This window comes from Amblyomma americanum, chromosome 3 (genome assembly GCF_052857255.1).
Source record: "Amblyomma americanum isolate KBUSLIRL-KWMA chromosome 3, ASM5285725v1, whole genome shotgun sequence".
Classification (NCBI taxonomy): Eukaryota; Metazoa; Arthropoda; class Arachnida; order Ixodida; family Ixodidae; genus Amblyomma; species Amblyomma americanum.
This window is the reverse complement of record NC_135499.1, coordinates 136,698,603-136,720,989: the sequence shown is the minus strand read 5'-3', so window position 1 is coordinate 136,720,989 and position 22,387 is coordinate 136,698,603. Positions and strand designations below refer to the sequence as shown.

General features: G+C 44.2%; 2 protein-coding genes across 2 annotated transcripts in view; both read left to right on the top strand.

Moving 5' to 3' along the window:
- The window catches only part of Cbp80 (Nuclear cap-binding protein subunit 1), a 39,568-nt gene extending 34,143 nt beyond the window's left edge, over positions 1 to 5,425 (top strand). Inside the window, exons 22-24 of the mRNA XM_077657950.1 lie at positions 3,063 to 3,173; positions 3,776 to 3,889; positions 5,281 to 5,425. Coding sequence (XP_077514076.1) covers positions 3,063 to 3,173; positions 3,776 to 3,889; positions 5,281 to 5,394 — 339 coding nt within the window. The 3' untranslated portion in view covers positions 5,395 to 5,425. The remainder of the gene's footprint in view (positions 1 to 3,062; positions 3,174 to 3,775; positions 3,890 to 5,280) is intronic.
- Positions 5,426 to 7,936: 2,511 nt separating this feature from the next.
- On the top strand, positions 7,937 to 20,941 carry RpS13 (ribosomal protein S13). The gene is made up of 3 exons (XM_077657949.1): positions 7,937 to 8,073; positions 9,001 to 9,211; positions 20,640 to 20,941. Exons 2-3 carry the CDS (start codon positions 9,026 to 9,028, stop codon positions 20,907 to 20,909), a joined length of 456 nt encoding a protein of 151 aa, XP_077514075.1. The 5' UTR covers positions 7,937 to 8,073; positions 9,001 to 9,025; the 3' UTR covers positions 20,910 to 20,941.
- Positions 20,942 to 22,387: the final 1,446 nt, after the last annotated feature.

The following is a 22,387-nucleotide window of genomic DNA, read 5'->3' as shown; positions in this document are numbered from 1 at the left end:
GCACAGCATCTTGGCACACTGCCAAGAAATGCGTTGTGGACCGTGATGGTGCGGAAATGGAGGCGAAGCAGCGTTAACGACTGACGCTTTTTTTTTTTTTTTTCAAATTCTTAGGCAAAAATGGAGGTGGGTAGGTTCATTATGGGAATGGATTTGTAACGCAAGTAAATACAGTACATATACCATAATGCAAATGGTTCTTTCAATTTTTTCGAGGCCAATCGAACATCGGCTAATTCAAACTTTTTTCCGGTCCTGTGAAGTTCAAATTAACGAGCTTTTACTGTAGTTAGCGGACAGAGAAAATACATACACTAATGGCTACTCTTCGTGAAAATGAAAAATTCCTGGAAGTACCTATACCGAATTCCGTGGCCACAACCGGGACCTAAACACCATCCTCCTCTTTTTGTATTCTTCATAAATGCATCATGCTCAATGCGGAATCTGACTAGCTGAAGCTGTAAGAACCCCTGATTGTTTTTGTGCTCATTGCCATGCTCCAGACATTTTATGAAGGGGACAGGAGCTGTAGAGGCTACAGGCTTTTTTTTTTTCCTTACCGTATTTACATCGACTCGAATGTAAGTCGACCCCCCAAATCATATTTCCGAAAAAAAAAAAACAAAAAAAAAACTTCGAGGTTGTTTAAAGGGAAGGAGAAAAGGTTTTTAAAAATTTGAGATTCTTTAAGAAATGGAATCCATGAAGCTTCTAGGTAAAGCACATGAAGTAGTTTTGCGCTAGCATCTAAAATAGGGACATAATCGCCAATTAAAACTGCAATGATAGTCAGGCTTCTCCTCACTGCGTAGGAGAAACTCTTGATGATGTCATTGTTGCCGAAACTTTAGACCTCTGCTGCCTTTGCCCACGAGCTGCCGTGCGTTTTTCAACACCGCCAAACAATGCTTCGTGGGCTTCGTCTTCGGCGTCATCGGTTTACTTTCTTGAAACAACAGTTTCTTAGCTAGAAATGCAGTGCCGCCCTGCGTGACGTCATCGTTGCGACCTCTGCGCGCTGCAGAGAAGCCTGAATGTCAATGCGGCTTTATTCTGCGATTACATCACCATTTCAAATCCCAGCACAAAAATACTTCGCATGCTTTATCTGCAAGTTTAACCCATTCTACCCCTTTAAACTCTTCAAATTCTAAAACCTCTTCACCTGCCCTTTAAGCTTGGCCTTGAATAGTTGAACGCGATAGCATTATCCAGCGGCAGCCGTTTATCGCCAGCCGCTATCGGTTGCCGCGTGCGAGCGTTCCCGTGGGCACATTCCAAAATGAAAATGTATTAGTCACTGGACTACTCGTCCACACTTGCGCCATCGTCCTCACTAGCGCTGCCGTCGTGATAGCTGCTGCGGTCACACAGCATGTTGGTCTAACGTCATCCAGCGAAATCCCATACTTTGCAAACAGCCACATCACGACATCGCGTGGTACAGCTGAAAATTTTCCTCGCTGCAGCTGCCACACCTGTATCACCCATTGCGAACGTCGAACTTGCGGCCCATTGCGCAGTTGTTCGTTTCTTCGGCTTAAAGAATGACAGCTATCTTGAATGTAGGCAGCCATGAACGAGCGCCAGTCGCTTACCAGACCCGAAGCACAAATGACGAAGCACTACATTAAAAACTTGTGAAACGTGGTCGGCAGAGCCAAAGAGAAACTATGCATGAGCGGCCTCGGCTCTTCCGTCAGCTACCGACACTCCTCGGCATCGCTGCCATTATGAGTGGGTGTGCCGCCTCGATTGGAACAGTGGCCCTTCCATTAACTATCAATGTCCTCTTGAGTGCCGAGCGCACATTTGAAAGTAAAAAAGAAAACTTGGACACTTGAGCTTCCCGTAGAACGCGATTACGTTATCGGGCCGCCGCCACTTATCAGCAATTGCAGTCAGCAGCCACGTGTGGGGTGCCAGTTTGCTGCTTATCGATAGCTGCCATTCGCTGCCGCCCACACGTGCGGGGAGGGGATGCTAGTTCTGCGCATTGACATAGCAGCTGCTCAATGCCAGCACCAAGAACGATGCGACGGAGCCACGCAGCAAACATGCAACCACGCTGTAACACGCCCAATATCTCGTTTTTCTTACCTTTACTTATAGTGCTATGTTTTCGTTTCGATTGTAAGTCGACCTCCCCACTTTGGATTTTCAAATTTTGAAAAATAGGTCGACTTACAATTGTGTAAATACGGTATTTATCGAACATTTTTCGATAACTTTTTCTGGGACCTATTTTTCATGAGTTGTATGAGATTCACGAAAAGTGCGAAAATTAAGCTATTTACAGTATGTTGTGAAAAAAATTGTGGCATCACTCGGTTGAGAGACTGCCTCTGCACTTGTCCATTACAAGACGGTGATCTTCTTTTCTCTTTTTGATTGCACATTACCGTCTATATAGTTTGCAGAGAGCTGGCATGTTGGCATGCCACTGGCTGTTTCCTTTCATCTGTCTTGCTTTGTAGTTCCAACTGCTCAGCAGTGGCTGTCGGTACTTATTCAGCACTTGCTAACTGTGAACTTTGAGCAGCAGTTTGCAAGGCTTAAATACTTGCCCATTGCTGCTTGTTTTCTATTTCAGTAACAGTAAAAAAAACGCAGGCGAGCACTAACCAACATTTAGTATCTTTCTCTGGCTCTGAAAGAGTTTTCCAATTGATTCTATGCTTTGATGATTTTTTGGAATGCAAGAACTTCGAATTAGATTGCTGGTATAGTCAAATACAACTTAAGTCTGCATTGAAGCTCTGCCCACATTTAGGGCCACCGTACAGAATTCCTCCAAGACAAAAATGTAGTCTGTTGTTAATACTTTTCTTGTCGCTTAAACAAGAAGCCAATCACAAGAAAAAAACTACAAGGTCTAAAATTTTGATAAACGGCTCGTTTAATAAAGTCGAACATTAAAAAGCTAATTTCGTTTACTGTTGTATAATACAGGATTCCGCGAACCATTGCCCAGTGTTAACAACTGCTGTTTTTTAAAGTTGTATCCTACTATAGTACATTCGAGTGAACTGGTGATGGTGTGTGTGTGTTACACACAGGGTGACTCGGGTGACAAGGATCAGCCCACAGATGAGATGGTGGAGAGGATGGAAGAGAAGCTGGAAGCAACGCAAAGTGACCTGAAGAACCTGTTTCTCATCATATTCCAGGTGCGGTGTGGGCAGGTGCCCTTTTAATCAGAAACATCTGATTGAACATTTTTCACCCCTTACCACCAACATGTTGTTATATTGACATTCAGAAAGCTGATCGGATAGGTTTGGTATTGTTGCCGTCCTCAGGATGTTAGGGCATGCCCTACATGTGAAGTTAAAAGCCTTTCCTAGTACAGTTTGTATTTACTGTTTGCAAGGATGGCTAGTAAAAGACGAGCAATAATTCTCAGAGTTCTGCATAACCCTTGGGCTCCTTGAAGCACTTTTTTGATTCCCCAAGCACCTAATTCCATGCATGCCTGGTATGCATGTTGGCAGTATGCTGTCCTGGCCTGAAGTAAGTCCACCTTTCCTTTACTCGTGCTGTTTTGCTTGTTGAAGGCTGTTTTACTCTACAGCCAGTCATGAATTTTGAATTTGGCCACATTTTTTCAAGGGCCGTACATTTGCGTGCTCTTGTTTGCACACGTTAGGAAGGAAGGGTCAAAAGCGAAGACTTGCAGAGTTCCTCCTCACATTTTAAAAGCTGTTGATAGCGAATGGCACAAATAGCGTAATCAAGCCTGCATCGTTGCTTTTCTCTATTTTCTCTCCAGAGATTCATCATGACATTGACCGAGCACATTGGCCAGTGTGAAGTTGAAGGCACCAACTTCCAGACATACTGGTTTCGCTGGACGCTGGGTCGCCTGCAGGAAGTATTCTTCCAGGTGAGATTGCTCATGCAACAGGAGGCAGTTGTCAGTAGAGAAGTAGAGTGGAGTCTGGAATTTTAGATGATTTGAATTTTTGATTTCATTGGACGAATGATTTGAAGGGTGCTCATGTTTTGTTAATTCATTGTTTAGGTTATTATGTATTAAAGGTTGCATGGTTTTCTCTAACCTGGTAAAAGTAAAATTTCAGTGATAAAAAATTTCTCACAGTGTTGCAAAATATCTTTCTCATCCAGAATTCATGTGATCGAAAATGCAGCAAGATTTGAACTCTACAGAGGAAATGGAAATTCACTCAGTTATTTAACTCTGTCTATTTCTTCTGAGTAATAGAGAGAATTATTACTATGTCTGTTACTCATGTCTGTTGCTTATGTCACTTGTGTCTATTAACGTATGTCTGTTACTTTTGGGTGTGTTATGCTCATTTGAAGCCACGTTTAAAATCTATGTTGCATAGGTAAGGCATCCTCCTTTGATGTGATGTGGCTATGTAGCAAGTATACCTGCAGCTTTTATGGCTTATTTTTCTGTTCTTGAACTGTGGGCGACTTTGTTCGTACTCAGAAACCCTTAGAGATGTGCTGAATAATACGTAAAAGCAGCTAAGGCAGCCATAACACCGCGGTCTTATGGACAGTAAAGGCTAGAAATTCGTCTTCAAATGTCACGTGATGTGTTTCCACTAATCACTAAGTTATTTTCATTTCCCTGCCAGTTACGGCTAGCCAAGGCCAGGATAATATTGATTTTGCTGGAATTTTTAAGGCTTTTTTTTTTTCTTGAAGCCTTGCAAAATGCCTGAAAAGTCCACAGAGGGCAAAAATGGACTCTGATGTGCTTGTTTGCCACTGTGCAGAGTGTTAGAAATTGCTTTTCTGTGCACTGCCAGCAATCCCTTGCGTGCCACCCGTCAACGAAGAAGAATTTGCTAAATATCTACTGTGCAGACCATGACCAAACTTGGAAGACACATTTCTTAATAGTTTATAAACTTGTTAATGAAAATCCACAAGATTTTTTTTCTTTATCATAAGCACATTTTTTGCCTTGCATACCCCTTTACTACTGCACCACTGCGTCAGTAGTGGTGTGAGGACTTCCCGCGATCTGTGAATCTGTGAAAGAGAAGGACTATTTGCATGGGAGGGATCTCTCATGCTATCATGGTGTAGTACTCTTAAGCATAGGTTAAACGTTTTCTAGGTTTTTTTTTCCTTTTTGCACTTTGAGATGATGTTTTAGCACTTGCATGAGTAGGTTTATTCAAGTTGTTCATCATAAATTCTAATTTTCATTTTGAAGTCTGACTTGTGTGCTGACTAGCGCACTGCGCAGTCGGTTCTGGTTTACTAATGTGGTTTGTGTGTCTTCTTTTCTTGCAGCACCATGAACATGTCTTCAAATATGTAACCACTCTGGAATCACTCTTGTTCACCAGCGACATTGACCCACACGTGCTGGAGGTTTTCCAACAATTTGCAGCGCTGCGTGCTTGAGGAAGTCATTAAAGAATCACCTTCACTGCTGCGTCATTGTCATGTTCTATAATGACCTGTGCTACATCTGGTGCTGATGTGCCAGTTGCCATATTTACTCGTTTAATTTGCACACTCTTTTTCTTTAAATTAGGGCTTCAAAAAAAAAAGGGTGCACAAATTATGCGGAACACGTCCTAAAAAGATCTGCAGAGGTCATAATGCACATTATATGCCATATATTGCTTCCTATATGTCTACCCCCCAACTCTTACCCCTCGCTCGCCAAAAAAATCAATACGATTGCAAAGCCAGCAGTCGGGCAAATGGAGACAAAAATTGCAGACACCTAACCAACCCTTAGAAAGCCATATGCGCCCTTCAAAGGGACGCTGAAGAATTTTCAGAAACATGCTTTTGATGTTGAAGGGCATGAAGGACAATGCTTCATGGATCACCTCCAGCAAGAATTTTTCAAATGCATTTTTTTTAGGATCAGAGTTGCCGGGAACTGAAATTTACCCTTCTACCTATTAGCAACTTTCCTTCCCTTTCAATTCCAAGCACACTAATCGTCTCTCTGTCAACCCCACCCACTAAAACATCATTCACCTACACGTTTGTTGTTTTCTGTCAAGTTTATTGCTGTGTGATGTTCATGTGACACCGGAAGATATCTGACAAATAGCCATTTCAGGAATACGTACATGTAGGTGTGTTGCACGAAGAAGGTGCAAGTCTTAAAATGTCGAAGGAAATAACATGCCAACTTTCAAGTGTGAATCTGCATTCTTTGCTGCATGTGGGAGTATATCTGGCTGAGACATTCTTGAAACATGATCTATTGGTTAGGCAAGTTTACAATGGTTGGAATGTTTTGCATGGCTGCTTTAAAAACGCTTCAGGTCATGAAAGTCTGCAGTTTTTGCGGCTGGAAAAATAGTTGTGTTTATGAATGCAGCAGGATGGAGAAGACATTAATTCTAATATTCATATCAATGAGGTAATGCCAGTGTTTCATTTGCATGCATGTTCTTTCTTGATGGAGAAAATTGGGCAGAATACTTAAACTCTGCCTTAGATGTGATAGCGTTAATGGGTTGATGCAGAATTAGTCATTCTGTGCTTTGCGTTCATAAATACCTGGGAGTCCTCATAACACTCCTGGCGCAGTGGTGCAACGATTGAACAATGTGCCACCGCCCTGCGATGGCATATGCTGCTTTCGGTAGGGCTTGAGTGACCCAGGTTGCTCTTCCCGAGTAACCTTTCTCGACCAATCATTAATTTAACTGCTACCTGCCATGGTGGACAATTTGCTCACAATTCGGCGGGCAATTTTTGATGATGCCACGAGGTCACTTGACTTAGGTGGCCCACCTGGGTTGCTTCGAGGATTTTACGCTCACAGTGCCTATGCTGACGCGGGATTTTCTGCAGAGCGGGAGTTTTCGCAGTAAAATGTAGCAACCTTCTGTGGGTCATGTGTTGTTTCTCTGTGCCGGCAATGAGACACCACATTAACTTAAACCACTGCTGTGAGCTGCTAATTAGATTCATCAAGTTTTAGGGATTTTCCACCTTAATCATTCGTTCTCGCAAGTGAAAATAGAATTGTGGAGTTCTGCCTTGGAATGAACTGGCTTTCAACAGGAGCCATTTCATCCAGCGATTGGTGAGGTGGGCATTTAATTTTCAGTGGATGCTAAAAGCCATGCATTACATACAATGGTGTAATCCATCTATTAAGTTCCATGCAGCCCTTTCAAATGTCTTTCGGTAGGGTAGTGAGGGTCATTGAGGCATGTGTTTGACTAGTTGAAAAAGTTGGCATACATCTTTTTTTTTTTAAAGTTGCAGTGTGCCTTGTCGAGGTGCTGTTGCGCTGTTGCTTAGGGCAATGCTTGATGGCTTCATGTTAAATGGGATGCAGTTTCGGCATTCGACCATCAAGCGTTGCAAACAGCAGTTACATTTTACTGCTTAGCATTCGTTAGGGCGAAGCAAAAATTAGTTCTTGAGCCGCGGCGGCTCAGTGGTTGGGGCGCTCGGCTACTGAGCCGGAGTTCGCGGGTTCGAGCACCGCCGCGGCGGCCGCGTTCGATGGAGGCGAATCGTCAAAAGGTGCCCCTGTGCCGTGCGACATCAGCGCACGCTAAAGATCCCCAAGTGGTCAAAATTATTCCGGAGCCCTCCACTACGGCACCTCTTTCTTCTTTCAGTCCCTCCTTTATCCCTTCCCTTACGGCGCGGTTCAGGTGTCCGCCGATATGTGAGTCAGATACTGCGCCATTTCCTTTCCCTCCCCCAAAAAACAATTTTCTTTCTTTCTGTGACGCCCGTGTATGATGCCAGTGTTGTTGTTAGTGGTTATTTATTAATAAAATAACAATGGAAGGAAAAGTTGTTGCTAGCCGCGGCATCTGCCATCGAAACCTGAAAGCACCTGAGCTGAAGCACCGTCGTTAGTTTCATAACGTTAACTTTATTAAAAATTATTAATAGCTTAATGAATAGGTAATGTTCATGCGAAATGCTCACACGTTTTAGAACGAGAGACGAAAGAGACACTTTGGTTGGACGGCTTAGGCTGGCTTAAGTCTAGACCCGCCCAACTTGGCACTGTCCGGTTTGCTTGTCTGGCAACGTCCTTTTTCACCGACTCTCTCGCGAGTGCGGCCACGCGTGTCATAGGAGCCTGTAAGTGTGCCTTTCGAATGTTATGCACCTAATCGAAACTATAAAATAACATCGGTGGTGTGCTTTTAGTGTTTCCTGCGCTCATTAATTCCAAAGGCATTGTGTATTAGGTGTTGTGAGTTGTTTTACAGACGTGTTGTTGGATAGGCTTAAGTACCATTGGGCGCTCGGCCTGGCAGTGATGTCCGTGGCTAATACGACCACATGTGGTCGGATGCTGAGCTACAGTATTTCTGAGCCTGAAACTAGGATGTGGTTATTTAAAACGGAGACATTGAATAAACGTGAATACCTGGTGTGGCATGGCGCTAACAGCGTCTTGCCTTGCTTGCGCTACTGAGTCTTGGTGTTTTGCGCTAGCCCTAATGCTCACGCCGGCCGCACTTCAGTTGCAGAGTAGGTTTCTTACCATAACCGCGTTTGTGGCATGCCTCCGTTCGACTAGCCTCTCAGCTAAACTAAACCTTTCAGTAATGCAATCGAATGGAAATATCCAGCAGATTTTAGCAGCTGCAAATATTGAATGTCGGCAGCCTGCCACCTTTACAAGTAAAGCTGAGAAGCCGTCCTGAACAGCCGAGCTGTGCATTTTCGCTTTCGATCAGTCTACAAGGTTGCTGAGTGAGTTTTTGATCCCGCCGAATCGTGTGTGTGCAGTTTCTTGATGACCATGTCGCTCGAACCTCAAGGTATTGAACTTTCCTGAAACATTGTCTGCGCTGCAGGTATTTTTCCTTTCCGCATGTCGCGGTTTTCACGCTTGCGAGGAATGATTGAAGTTTGCTTTGAACCCTGATATGGATACTCAACAGATGTTTGCGCTTTCTTGACGCGATTTTGCTCGTAGTCTTTCATTTTTTAGTCAGATTTGATGCTGGATTTCTCTGTAACGCCCGTCTGATATGTGTGTTCTAATTGGTTTTGCAGGGTTGCATAGCACAAGGTATCCAGGATGGGGCGTATGCACTGTAGTGGCAAGGGTATTTCCCAGTCAGCGCTGCCATACCGGCGGAGTGTGCCCACATGGCTGAAGCTGACCCCTGACGACGTCAAGGAGCACATTTACAAGCTCGCCAAGAAGGGCCTCACACCATCCCAGATCGGCGTCATCCTTAGGGATTCCCACGGCGTGGCACAGGTGTGTGCACAGTGATAATCAAGGTGTTTGCAGGGGACTTCCTGAACAGTTTGCAAGTCTTCTGGGCAGGTGTTTCAATTTACATGATGTTTAGTAGTGGTTGTAGGCAGCAGCGGGTATGCTGTGCTGTACTGCTCCGTCTACTATGTGCTGCTATAAATGCGATCCAACCACCGGCGGGAGCCATAGCCAAAGACGGGTTGCAAGGGCTACCGCATACTGTGTGTGCATAGGCATAGCCCATTGGCTTATTTCCTCTGTGTGCGACAAGAAAGGGGTGCTCAACAAAATTCATTCCAATTATGCCACCGAGGTGGCTCAGGGGTTGTATGGTGCTTGGCTGCTGACCCGAAGGACACTGGTTTGATCCTGGCCGCGGCGGAGGTGAAATGCTAGAGGCCCGTGTACTGTGCAGTGTCAGTTCACTTTAAAGAACCCCAGGTGGTCGAAATTATCCGGAGCCTTCCACTACGACGTCCCTCTTAGCCAGAGTCACTTCGGGACGTTAGACCCCTTGAAACCATTCAATTCACTTTGTGCACTTTTTCAGTGAATGTCAGCACAGTGTGTTCACGTTTTGTGCCTTGGCTTCTCTGGCTTGGACAGCATTATCCAAAACAAAGTGCACACATATTAAAGAAAAAAGTTTGCAACCGTCCCATTTGAATGCTTCTAAAAGGAGCTTAATATGCTAGTTGTCATGTTCATACTGTCATTCTCACTACCTTGGAATCATGATGGAGTTGAGTCTATTCCTCATCATTGTGGTTTTTTCTTTGATTCTTGTTGTTTCTGCATCCTTTCCTTTACAGAAGTGCTCTCCCCCCAAATTTAATTCATACACAATTTTGCGTCCTTATGGGCCACGTTCGATTCCCTTCTAACATTCTTACTATTGCCACTACACTAAGTTCTTGACCTTTGATTTCCGTATTTTCAGCACTTTGCAAGCCTCACACTCTTGCCATATCATCATGGCTGGTCTCAAGACAATAGGGCATGAAGGCGCGAACCCCTTGCTTTTTCACTGTCTGCTAATAAGTACCAATTTACTCGGATGTAACGCAAGTTTTTTTTACCGAAAGTAGAAAGGAAATGTCACCCCCCACGTTACAATCGAATACTAGGTTTAAAAACGCTATGAAGAGCACCAAACACACACTATTAAATTATTTCATGTGTCAAACGTGTGTTATCGTACTGGTCATTCGAAATCACGCACTCCAACTCGCCGGGCAACCAGTACGCGAACCACAGGTCACAGCTACTAGGACAAAGTAGCAACTTAATCGCAAACGCAAATCGCAAACGATGCCAGTGAGAACAAGCCAACAAGAGTCGACACCAGCTAGAGTCACTGGCGTGATGAGAGGGCGCCACCTCTTGGCGAATGCTCGCAACCTGTAGCGAGGTTGTGTGGCCTGCGTGACGGCAAAATGAAACAGCCATCTCGAAGGCACCGATCGCTCGCAATCGCCGCCAAGACGCCAGCAAAGGAGCGAGCGATCCCACCGCCATCTGTCTGTTAATCCTTGCAACTGATGCAAAAACGTGGCCACGTGACTAACAGGCAGCAGGGCATGGAGCAGCGCGCTTTGTTCGCTCTTTCTCGTGTTTGGTGCCAGTGCGTGTAGTTGTGCGTTCCGTGCTTCGAGTCTTAGGCCTATCCCCATCAAACGGTCGAGTTGTCTTCAAGCGGAATGGTGTGCTCACACGCTCAGTATACGGCTGGCTTCAAGCGCAACGCTATTCTGCTTGCTAAGAAAGTGGGAAATTCAGCGGCTGCAAGACATCTGGACGTCAACGAATCGACGATCAGGGGATGGAGGAAGCATCGCGAGGAATTGTTTAACTGCAACAGCCTACGAAAATGCTTTCGGGGGCCCAAGAAAGGCCGCTTCCCGGAGTTGTAGCGTCGCCTTGCAGAGTTCATTAGCGAGCAACGTTCCCGACTACTTGGAGTAAGCATAAAATGCTTCAGTGCAAAGCACAGGAGCTTGCGCGGGACACGGGTTTTGACCCAAAACCAGTTTAAGGCATCACGAGGCTGTGTGCAGAAGTTTATGCAAGGGCCGGGTTCTCCCTTCGACGCACGACTTCTATTTGCCAGAAGCTGCCCGGGGATTTCGAAGCAAAACTTCGAGAGTTCCAGCGCTACGTCATCGATCTTCGTCGCTGTACCAACACGCCACTTGGACATATCGGCAATGCCGACCAGACCCCCGTGTATCTGGACATGCCTATGTCCAGAACAGTGCATAAGTCTGGTGAGCATGAAGTTCGCCTTAGAAGCACAGGCAATGAAAAAAATCTGATTACCGTTATGCTGGCATGTTTGGCTGACGGCCGCAAGCTCCCTTCATTCATCATTTTTCACCGGAAGACAATCCCAAAGGGAACTTTCCCAAAAGACGTTAACGTGCACTGTCACGAAAAAAGTTGGACGGACTCGAATCTTGTCATAGATTGGATTCAAAGCGTGTGGGACCGAAAGCCAGTCGTATTGCTGCATCCGGAAGCAATATTGGTTTTGGACTCTTTCCGAGGTTACCTGACACCCGGCGTCAAACAAAAGCTACAGCGTGACCGAACGCATCTCGTTATAACGGGTGGCATGACCTCCATTTTCCAGCCTCTGGACGTTTGCATCAACAAGCCCTTCAAGGATCGCTTGCGACAATTATACTGGGAGTGGATTGAAAGCGGATCAACAACAACACCTGCAGGTAGGCTGAAATGCCCAAGTGCGTCTACCGTTGCCCACTGGGTTTCAGCAGCCTGGTATGGGCTGCCTCATGATTTGGGCTACCGCGCATTTAAGAAATGCTTAAGTGCAAATGCTCTAGACAGAAGCGAGGACGACCTGCTGCGGGAGGCAGCTAGTGACAAAGAAGAGTCAAGCTGTGATGATGACAGTGACGGCGACAACTGCCGTAAGGATGAGGATGTATAGGAAAGCTTGTTTGGCTTGTATTTCAATAAAGTTGTGTTTGACCCTCAGAACTGTGCGATGTCGGTTCCTCGCGTCACATTCGGGTTCTTTCAGTTTTTCTGTCGCACGCCCGAAGTCTACCCTCGCGTTGCAATCGTAGTTTTTTTTCCCCTTTTCACACCCGAAAAGTCGACCCTTGCGTTACAATCGTGGTTGCGTTACATTCGAGTAAATACGGTACGTACTGCAGTATTGTGAAAAGGGGAAGAGAAAATGTAACTGAAATGATGCTTGCAGCTGATATGCCCGATATCACGTTTGCCTTTCAGTTCCTGTTTCTGCACCTGGGTTTCCTTTTTTTGCATATTGTGTGCTGCGGGGTGCTTGAAATTGTGGTCCTAGTATAAATTCACATTTTCATCTGGTTCTCAGCATTGGTCTTCCAAACTAAAAAGCTGCTGCAAATGTGCAAGATCGTCCACACTTAACGTGAACATGCAAGTCCGTGGCCATGCTCTTAGCACCAGTTCGTTCGACGCTGCCACGAATCGAACAAATGTGGTACAGGCGAAGATGGACGTAGAGGTGGTACTTTGTGTGGGCTGCCACTTTGCTTCGGTGTGTGGTTGTGATGGGCGCACTGGTGCCCTGAAGAGGGTGGCCACGTGCTAGCATGTTCATGCTAAATGTGGATGACTAAGTTTTGCCTGTTGCGAAGCCTGCTCCAAAATGCTCTTGGCCTGTCTTTTCACCATTTCACATCTCTGGCACATTGTCCAGGGTGGTCGTTATTGAAGATTTTTCATGACTTGGCAGGTGTCAACATAGTGTCATGCACTTTCCAGCTTGTGAAGAGTAGTGACTTCCGTTCAGGTTGTGTGGCATTTATTGCTGGGCATGTCTCTCCACAGCTTAATTTTATTCTGCTGTTTCCTTCTTGCTCACAAATGGGTACTGTTCCGAAGTCAAAGGCTGATATCTCTCGATATCAGTCGACAAGTTTATTTTGTCATGCACCCCACTGTTCAGTCTCTATTTTTTTGCTTTTTGTGGTTTGTTCGCAAGCACTAGGCTAATGCAGCTGTCATGGCTATGTCATTGAAAACTTTATATTCATGTTGGTGAACTTACATGGGGTCTCCTTTTTCTGTTCTTTGGGTCCATGGTTTCTCGACATGTCTTCATGCACTACTCCATGACTCCCTCCAACTCGCCCAGCAACTTACCTTGTCGAACTTCATGCACTACCCTTCTTGTGTGTGGGCCTTGTTGTTTCATACTTGCACTTAGTGCCCTCAGTGTGCAGAATGAGATAACCTTTTGGTTTTACGTTCAGCGTTGCTGTATTTAATTTTTTTGCACAGTCTTGCGGTTGCTCCCAATGCATTGCTCTTGTAGCAGTGCTTATGTATTTTGTTCAGTTCCTACTCAAGATTTTCGTAGTCACTCTTGTGCTGAATTCATGCATAGCAAACCTAAAAGCAACAGTTTTGTTTCTTTATGGGGCTTAGTGTCCCAAAATGACTCTGGCTATGAGAGATGCGGTAATGAGGGGCTCTGGATAATTTCGACCACCTGGGGTTCTTTAACATGCACTGACATTGCACAGTACATGAGCCTCTAAATGCGACCGCCGTGGCCGAGATTGAACCGGTGTCTTTCGGGTCAGCAGCCGAGCACCATAACCACTGAGCCACCGCAGCAGTGGTAAAAAACAACGGCTAATACTAATAACAACCTGTAAGGCTTTGGAAAGCAACTAGAATCTGTGCAACATAAGAATTTTGATCATTGTGTGGGGCTTTTTGACTGAAAAAAGCTTTTCGGAAAGCATATGAAGTTGCGTGGGCCACATAAAAAAGATAAAAGGGTTGGACGGTATCTAGAATTGGTGATTGTCACTAATATCACCAACACTTCACTTGACTTTGGGGCTGCTGTATGTGACCGTGGAGTCGCACAAAGTCTGTAGGCCATACAACCACCGCGGACTCAGCTGACTAGTCTGATGATTCTTAGACATCAACAACCTGGCTACAGTGTAATGGTACATAACAAATCCTCACTTTTGGGGTGGCTGGGTTTGCATGTTCTGCTTTTAATTCATGGTGGTGTTCGCAGTGCTGAAGTGTCAAGTTGAAGTGTAGAGAGGTTTGCACCAAAATGGACGCACTGTTCTGTTAACATTTGTGCAATTTTTTCCTTTGTCATTTTGACTTAGCTGAAGTAAATATTTAGCTGGCATTTAATACCGTAGAGCAGCACTATGACTACTCCGCATATTGTAGAAATTCACCTATATGAAAACAGCTGGTCTTATCCAGCCACATAGCTGCGTGACTTCACCCAAAGACTACTTGTGTAGGCAAAATAAGAGAATAAATTTAATGCTTAGTGTCACCTTTTACTTTTGACAGATTCACAAAAATTTAATCCTGCATTGTCAGCCAGAAGGTCAGATGTTTTTTACACGCATAATAAATGCACCCATTGAGTGGTGGTTGCAGTTTTCTAATATATTTGCCTTCTGTAATGAACACAAACCTCAGATGTTGACATTTTTAAAGAAAGAAGCATGTCCATCAAGCAACTAATTAGAGTATTGGTTATCTGTGGAAGAAGGTTTTCTGTGTACTTGGTGAAATTGCGGTTTCATGGATCTTCAACGGAATAATGATGCAGTGCTTCACACTACATTGGCTGCCTGTATTCTAAACAGCGTTTCAAGCAGCTTTTTTTCTTCCGTCTGAGGGCACATTTGAGGAGACATTTGATCGGATGCCATTTCGATGTAGTGGACGACGCCCAGAATCTGTGACATTGATTCTGATCGTGTTAACTGTCGTTTTCCAGCTAGCTCCCACGAATAGTATAGAGCGAGCACTGGACGTGCGTGAATTGTCAAGGGTTGGACTCACTATCACATCAGAGCAGTTAGATGTCTTTTCAACTGGTCAGTGTTTTGGCAGATATTCATATAATTTTCCAGACACTGCCTTATATTTGGGGGGGTCTCGAAAGCATTGTTTGACCCCTCTTTTACGAGGCACGAAGTCTTGTAGGCTTTGACCAGGTTGCTAACTATTATTAATGCTGGTGAATCACAATACACTAAAGTGATGTTCCTGTCAAAATTTTTGATGAAAGTCATTTTCAAAGTGTGTAGACATAATTAGCTTTTCACAAATGGATGGATGAATTTACATCCATGCCATTTTAGTCAGCCTTCTACGCATTCTAGATGAGGTCTTGTTGGTTGACGTAATATTCTGGGAGTGATTTTTGGGGATGTAAACACTTCGCACTCTCCCAACTACCGTATATATACATGTAAGGGCCGCACCCCCAACTTTGGAGCCGAAATGAAAAAAAAATTTCATAGCCAAACGTAAAAATTCGTGCACCAGCAAACGTTTCACATTTCGCTACTAGATCGTCAGCGCTTTGAGATCACATGGGGACGTTTCGCTCCGGGAGCCATTTTTTTCCCTTGTGTGGTGCTTTGAGTGGATTGCGACCTATGTTTACTGCTTGGTGATGGTGGGCAGAGATTTGATTACGTACACTGTGGCCTTAAGCTGAAAGTAGTCGCTTACACCGAAGAGCTGCAAGCGGGCACCTGGACGCAAGTTCGACGTCAACGAGAAGTGTATGTGTTGGTGGTGCAACCAAAAAGAACAGCTTGCTGGCTTGAATCTCAACCGGAAAGCATTCTGTGGAAAGCTGTGCAAGTTTCCTGTGCTTGAAAAGGATCTTGTCATGACAAGAAAAAACGGCTATGCAGTGTTGACGGAGATGATATTTGTGAATGCCATTGCCTTCGCTCACCACATGGGCATTCCACTTAAGAATTTTAAAGCAAATGGGGACAGTTGAAGAAAGCTTCGCTGCAGCAAGTTTGTTTCTGGATTTTAAGCACATGGCTCTGCGTTTTTATGGAGGCAAAACGCTAAGGCGCTGGTGTGCTGTGCAATGTCAGTGCAAGTTAAAGATCCCCAGGTGGTCAAAATCATTCCGGAGCCCTCCACTACGGCACCTCTCTCTTCTTCTTCTTTCACTCCCTCGTTTATCCCTTCGCTTAAGGTGCAGTAGACAGATACTGCGCCATTTCCTTTCCCCAAAAACCAATTATCATTATTATTATTAAGCGCATGGCGTTCAATGTCATGTGGCATCATTATGAAAAGCTTCAAGGTGACTGAATATCTAACCAGGTGGACGACACTAAAGACTACTACTTCTGGCAAGAGACGAGCTCTTCAAGTAACTGCCAAAGCGAAAGCGACGAGGAATTTTCTTGAATAAAGTATGTGTGGTCATTTAGCAGTGTTTACATTATTATTTATAACAGTCACAGCAACAGTGCGATGTTTCTGCAGATATAGGCCTGACTCATGCAAGAAAAGTGCAGCCCTTACACGAGTATATGCGGTAGTTTGCAATAATGGCATCTTGCTGCTGTTGGTGTTACAGGGGACATGTTATGAAAGGGGGCACTGGTCTTAGACCTATTTTCCTTATTTTTAGTCCAATCCTAATGAAACTGCATCACCTTGCTTAGTTTTTATACTGATTTCAAATCTGAAATGACCTTTTCCACAAATTAGTTAGATCTTAAGATAATTAATTTTAATTAGTCGTTCATTAGTACTTTGTGCAAAAAACTTCTCAGTAAAAAAAAATTTTAATCCAGTGCTACATAGTATGGTGAGTAAGTAAAAAGTGCAATAATCAAAGGCGATTTTTTCATTTTACCCTCATTAGTAATTTTCAAGCACTTGGTATATCAACATTCAAGGTGTCAATATCATGCAGCAGTAAATTTTTCAAAATTACAAGTTTCTGAAGCATGATTGAACAATTGTGCTTCGATTGTTGCACAAACTTTGCCTTCAGCTTCCCATAACAAAGTGTCTGAAATTTCAATGCCATTAAATCATCTTGTTCTGCTCAAGTTCAGGCCACACGATATCTGAATTTAATAAAATGGTCAAACTACTGATTTCCTGAAGTCAAAAATGGTAGAGCTGGAGAACAATAGCTTTAGATTCCACAAATGTCATTTTTAGAAAATTGAGTCATTTTTTGGTCCCCAAGTGCCTTCACACGTTTTCTCACGTCAGCATTACAGTGGTCGCAAACACGCATAAAAGGCCTAACTAGTGCGCTTAATTGTACTGAGCTAGAGCATATTTTTGACTTCAAGCTAAGCACTTGAAGCTTTTTGAACAGTTTGCCCACTTTTCCTCTGCAACAGGCTGTGCAGAAAATCTGAAGAAAAAAAAGTACAAGAGGCCAGTGCATACGTTTCCTTTCATTTGCTGTTGATTGTGGGTTAATTGAACATAGGTATGAAGAAAATTCTGGCATTGTGTGAATTTTGGGGTATATTCAGTGCATTGCTGAATGCTTAAGGGCACAGGGTAAGCCCTATACTTCCCATGCATTTTAGGCCATGTTGAGGTTCATGTTTCTCACTAACTAATAACAGTAGCCTAATAATACATATATCATTGTTTGCCAAATTTTGTGCTCTTTTTACTGAACTAGAATATTTGAAATGTGTTGAAAATTCGATTTTTAATAAAATTTTTTCCTGTAGTACACAAATCTGGCCTTTCTTTGCGCATTTCAAAATTCATAACAGAATAACTGCTCAGTGAAATTGCTTAATTCTAGTTCAGTAGTTGGCAACACTTATGTAGATGATTGCAAAAAAAAATCAGCCGTCTGTCTTGAAAGGCTTTGGAAATAATGGTACCTTTGTAAGAAAAAAACACTGTTTTGAGATAATAGAGCGTAAAGAGAAAAAAGATGTGAAAAACCATTTTTTATTCGCAGAAACGCCTCCATAGTAATTGGTTTAATAGCCCCCTGCTTCGTAGTCACTGTCGCCGCCATTTTTTCGCTTTTCGGCTTGTCGTTTTGACTGTCGGGCCTCTTTTGTAAGCTGTCGTGTTGCTCGGTCCGCAAAGTACATGCGCTTATGGTCAGCTTCCCTCAGCTACTTGATGGTGTTGCTCCCTGGGTTCAATCCACATGCCTTCAAAACGTTGGCCCGTGCGATGCTACCATCATTAAATGAAAGAACAGCATCCAGTGTTGCCATCCGTAGGGTCCGAAGCCTAACAAACACATTCTTTGGCGCGCGTTCCCAAACAACATGGTTGAACGACTCATTTGCATTTTGAGTTCGCCCATGCAGGCACTTCTCTAGGAGCTCAGCCTTCGATAGCTCCCTATAAATGGGTTTGATAGCCTCCAAGACAGATGCAAACTCTCCTTGTGGAAAAATGGCTTGCCCTCTGACTGACTTCTGTTGAAGGCACACCACGTATCAGGTTCCTTTGGGCAAAGTCCATGGCATGGGTCATCGTCTGTGGCCGATAAGTGGAAGAAGGTTGCCCAAACGGCCTTTCGCATTTCATCCAGGATTCCTACATTTCTTCTGATGGCCAAACCACAGTACGTCTGGAGCTTGTCTATTACTGCATCAGTCAGTCGGCCTCGGCCCGAGAGGCTCTTTCCATCAGAGAGTTTTCCTGCTTTGTTTCCTTTTTTTAGCCTTCGTAACCTTGTGCCCATCCTTTTTTGCACGTGCCCTATGCACTCAACCTTGGATATTTCAACGGAATCACCATATGGCATTTGTGCCTTCACAGCCATAAAAGCCTTGCTGTCACCATCCCCAAGGTATTTGACGTATCGAACGCCGTGAAGCTCCTCACTCCTGCCAAAAATTTTCAGTGCTCCTGCGACTTCCATTCCACCGCTGGTGCCTTGGTAGTTGCTTTGGCACACCTCTCTATGAAGGGGGTCACTGTTTGTACCCTTGATGCTGCACTTTGGACAACGTTTAGACAAAACCTCCACATCCAGCACTTTCCCAGAGTCTACACTGGTCGCAGAGACTATGCCGTTATTGGAAGTATGGCCTCGCTTCTGCCAGCTTCCATCAAGAGCAACTGCGATGTCTTTATCCCCCTCATTCAGCTGCACAGCTTCGTCAGCTGCCCTTTTCATCGACTCCTGAGCAGCAGCTTCGATGTGACCTAGAAGCTCTTGATTGTATTTCGCGAACTTTGTCGGCGGCTTAGGAAGGTTTAGCATAGCACAGAGTATATTTCCTGCAGCCATTCCCTTACCAATGGACCTCAAGGCATACACTAACCTGAGGTTGGCTTCATAGAGGCCAGAAGTAGTTTTCTTCGACATCTCAAATCTTTGTGCGGCACTACACACTTCACAGTTCAAACTGTAAACGCTTGCAACACCTACCCGTTTTGTCACAATTTTGATGAGCTCAACACTTCCACCGCACTCTCTGCACACACAAATCTGTGTAATTGCGGCACAAATGCCGTCCATGTCCATTAAGGCATATTGGCTGCTGCTCTGTAGCACATCCTCTTCCTGGAAGCACAGAGAAAATCTTGAAAGCTTCGATGTCGACGAGCTGGCGCGTTCGGGATCTCATTCGGTCGTGGACATCCTTTTGCTTTTTCACGATGAGCGTAGCGGTTGCCGTGAAATTCACGCCTGACGAAGGCCTTCTTTGCCCTGGGCATCTCAACTTATCAGCAGCAACCAACACCGGCACAATTTACAATACTGATCGAAAGGGATAGCACTCGGACGCAGCTGCATGAAGGTTGCAGAAACGTGGAAAAAACGTGCAAAGCGTCTCAGGATTGTCTTGGCTAAAAAAGAGGAGCTGTACAATAGTTGCCAGACAATTTTTTATATGTAGCTGATTTTAGACAAGTTTTGAAATCAGGTGGTGGACTTTTTGGTTGAAAAAATTGACGTTAATCCTGAAAGGGGGCGTGGCCGCTCACTACTTGGTTTCGGAAAAAGCGTTTTTCAGCCGTAAATATGGCTTTCTGAGGAAAGTGCGATCATGGAACATGTGTAGAAAGAATTGAACTTCTAAAATTCCAAAAGAAAAAAAAACGATTTTTTTCTAATTTTACCTTACCCTGTGCCCTTATAGGGATGCAGAGGGCTAATTGTAGTTGACATGGATTGACATATTACCACATTTTATTCACGAAGAGGCTTCTTCCAATGAGCAGTATGCTTCTTTTAGTAAGCTATAAAAGCACCAGAAAATGAAGTGCACGTATCTCCACCACTGGCTGTCTTCATAAGCAAATTGTAATGACGTCAAGGCTATTTTTTGTAAAGCTCTTGCAGCTAGTCCTCTTTTTTTTGTCTTGACGTTGAGTTTGATTTGAATGGCGAGGAGGAGGAAAAACAATGCCCCAGTTTTGAACTGAATTTTCTTGCCAGTAAATGCATTTTTTGCGCCATCAACATAGCTGCAAAGAGCCAAATAGCCGATTATTTACTAAGAACAAATTGTGTGGAGTTGTCGTTTAAGTGCAGGCGCATTCACCTGTCAAGTGAAAGGCTTCTTCTTTCAACAGCCTTGTTCACTTTTCTCAAGCTGTATGTCTCCGAATAGTAGTTAAAAGCTTATGATTTCTTCTGCAGGTGCGCTGGGTGACGGGTAACAAGATTCTGCGAATCCTCAAGGGCAAGGGCCTGGCCCCCGACCTTCCCGAGGACCTGTACTCTCTTATCAAGAAGGCAGTGGCCATCCGCAAGCACCTTGAGCGCAACCGCAAGGACCGGGACTCCAAGTTCCGGCTCATCTTGGTGGAGAGCCGTATCCACAGACTGGTGCGCTATTACAAGGCCAAGCGCATCCTGGCCCCCACCTGGAGGTACGAGTCCTCCACGGCCTCTGCCCTCGTTGCCTGAGCGGCCATTAAAGCTCCTTCTTCCATATGCCAGCCTGCCTTTGTGTGTCTTTACTGGAGCTCATCCACCCACATTGAGGGGGCTCTCATATCTGCTCACTGGTACTAAACAGCAGTTAAGCAATCATTAGGCTACTTGCAATTGCTGTTCTTCATGGCAAGTTATAAAAGCAGGCACCTGATAGGTATGTGCATGTTGCTTCTCTGTTTCCTGTGGTTATTCCAGCTACATTTATATTAGCCTTGAAAAAGTAGACTTCATGGATACTCTTACAGCAAAACCAGTTGCTGGTTGGAAGAGGTACAGAAAATTTATGGGATGCCCTTTGCCGCTGACGTATTTCTGAAGATATTTTCTGGCCTTCTCTGCACTGTAGAAAGAGCTCAGTAATAAAAAGAATAGTGCTCCAAGAATGATGGTAGAAATGGGCATTCATACAGCTCTTGTTATTTTCCTGCGCTCCAAGGAAGATTCCGTGTTCAAGTTTCTTTTTGCATTCTTTGTTCTTGCTGGTTAAAATTTTTGAGGTGATTATTTCCATCTAATTTAGAGAATTGATGCCTTTTGGCTTATGCCATTACCTTTGTATGAATAAATAAAATTTTTACTAGAAAGAATATTGACATTTTTTTTGGCTGCACAAGGCTTTCAAGTAAGCTGCCACTAAGGAAACTGCAATTAGTACTCAACCAGCATTCAAAAACAGGCTGTGTTAACACAGTAATTGGACAGTAATTGGAGTGTACAGGATATTTGGAGTGCACATGTGGCAAATTGGAGTTGTAACATACAGCTGCTTATAAAAAGACTGGTTATAACAAGGTTACTTGACTGGAGAGAGAAATTTTATTAGGGTTGCCAAGCCATTGAGCTTCATCGTGTGATGCTGAAGATTATGTGGAAAACCTATAAATCACAGCGGTGCAGTTAACTGCACCATGGATTTTGACTTCTGGCTCCAAACTTGCTGACACATCCTCCATCAACCATGCTTAGGTGAATCTTCCTTTCCGTGATCCTGTTTTGTTGACTTCGCCTCTTTCTTGAGTGGGTTTATTCCTGCTACAAAAAATGTCGGATGGCATGTGGTGCTTCTGTTTTCAATTAAGCGTAATAAGAGTTTGCGATGCTGAACTTGGTAACCTACGTATGGTTTGTGTGTGTAGAGTTGTCACACAGTACAAGCTCGGTTTTGGTAAGATTGCTTGTGGCATAACTGAAATGCTGCTTGACTACAATGCATGATGTTTTAAACTCAAATTTGGCCGATGAACTGGCAAAACAATTTGCACCAAACAAAACCCTGCCATCAGGGGCGTTGTTGCTCTATGCTGGTGGTCACAAACATGCTGCATGCGGCCTGCTTGCCGTAGATTTCAACCCTTGTTTGGGAAGGATGTCACTTGTTCACCCTTCTTTAATTTCCGATGACAACTCTTCGACTCCCAGTTCTCCCTTACTACGTCAATAGTTATCTT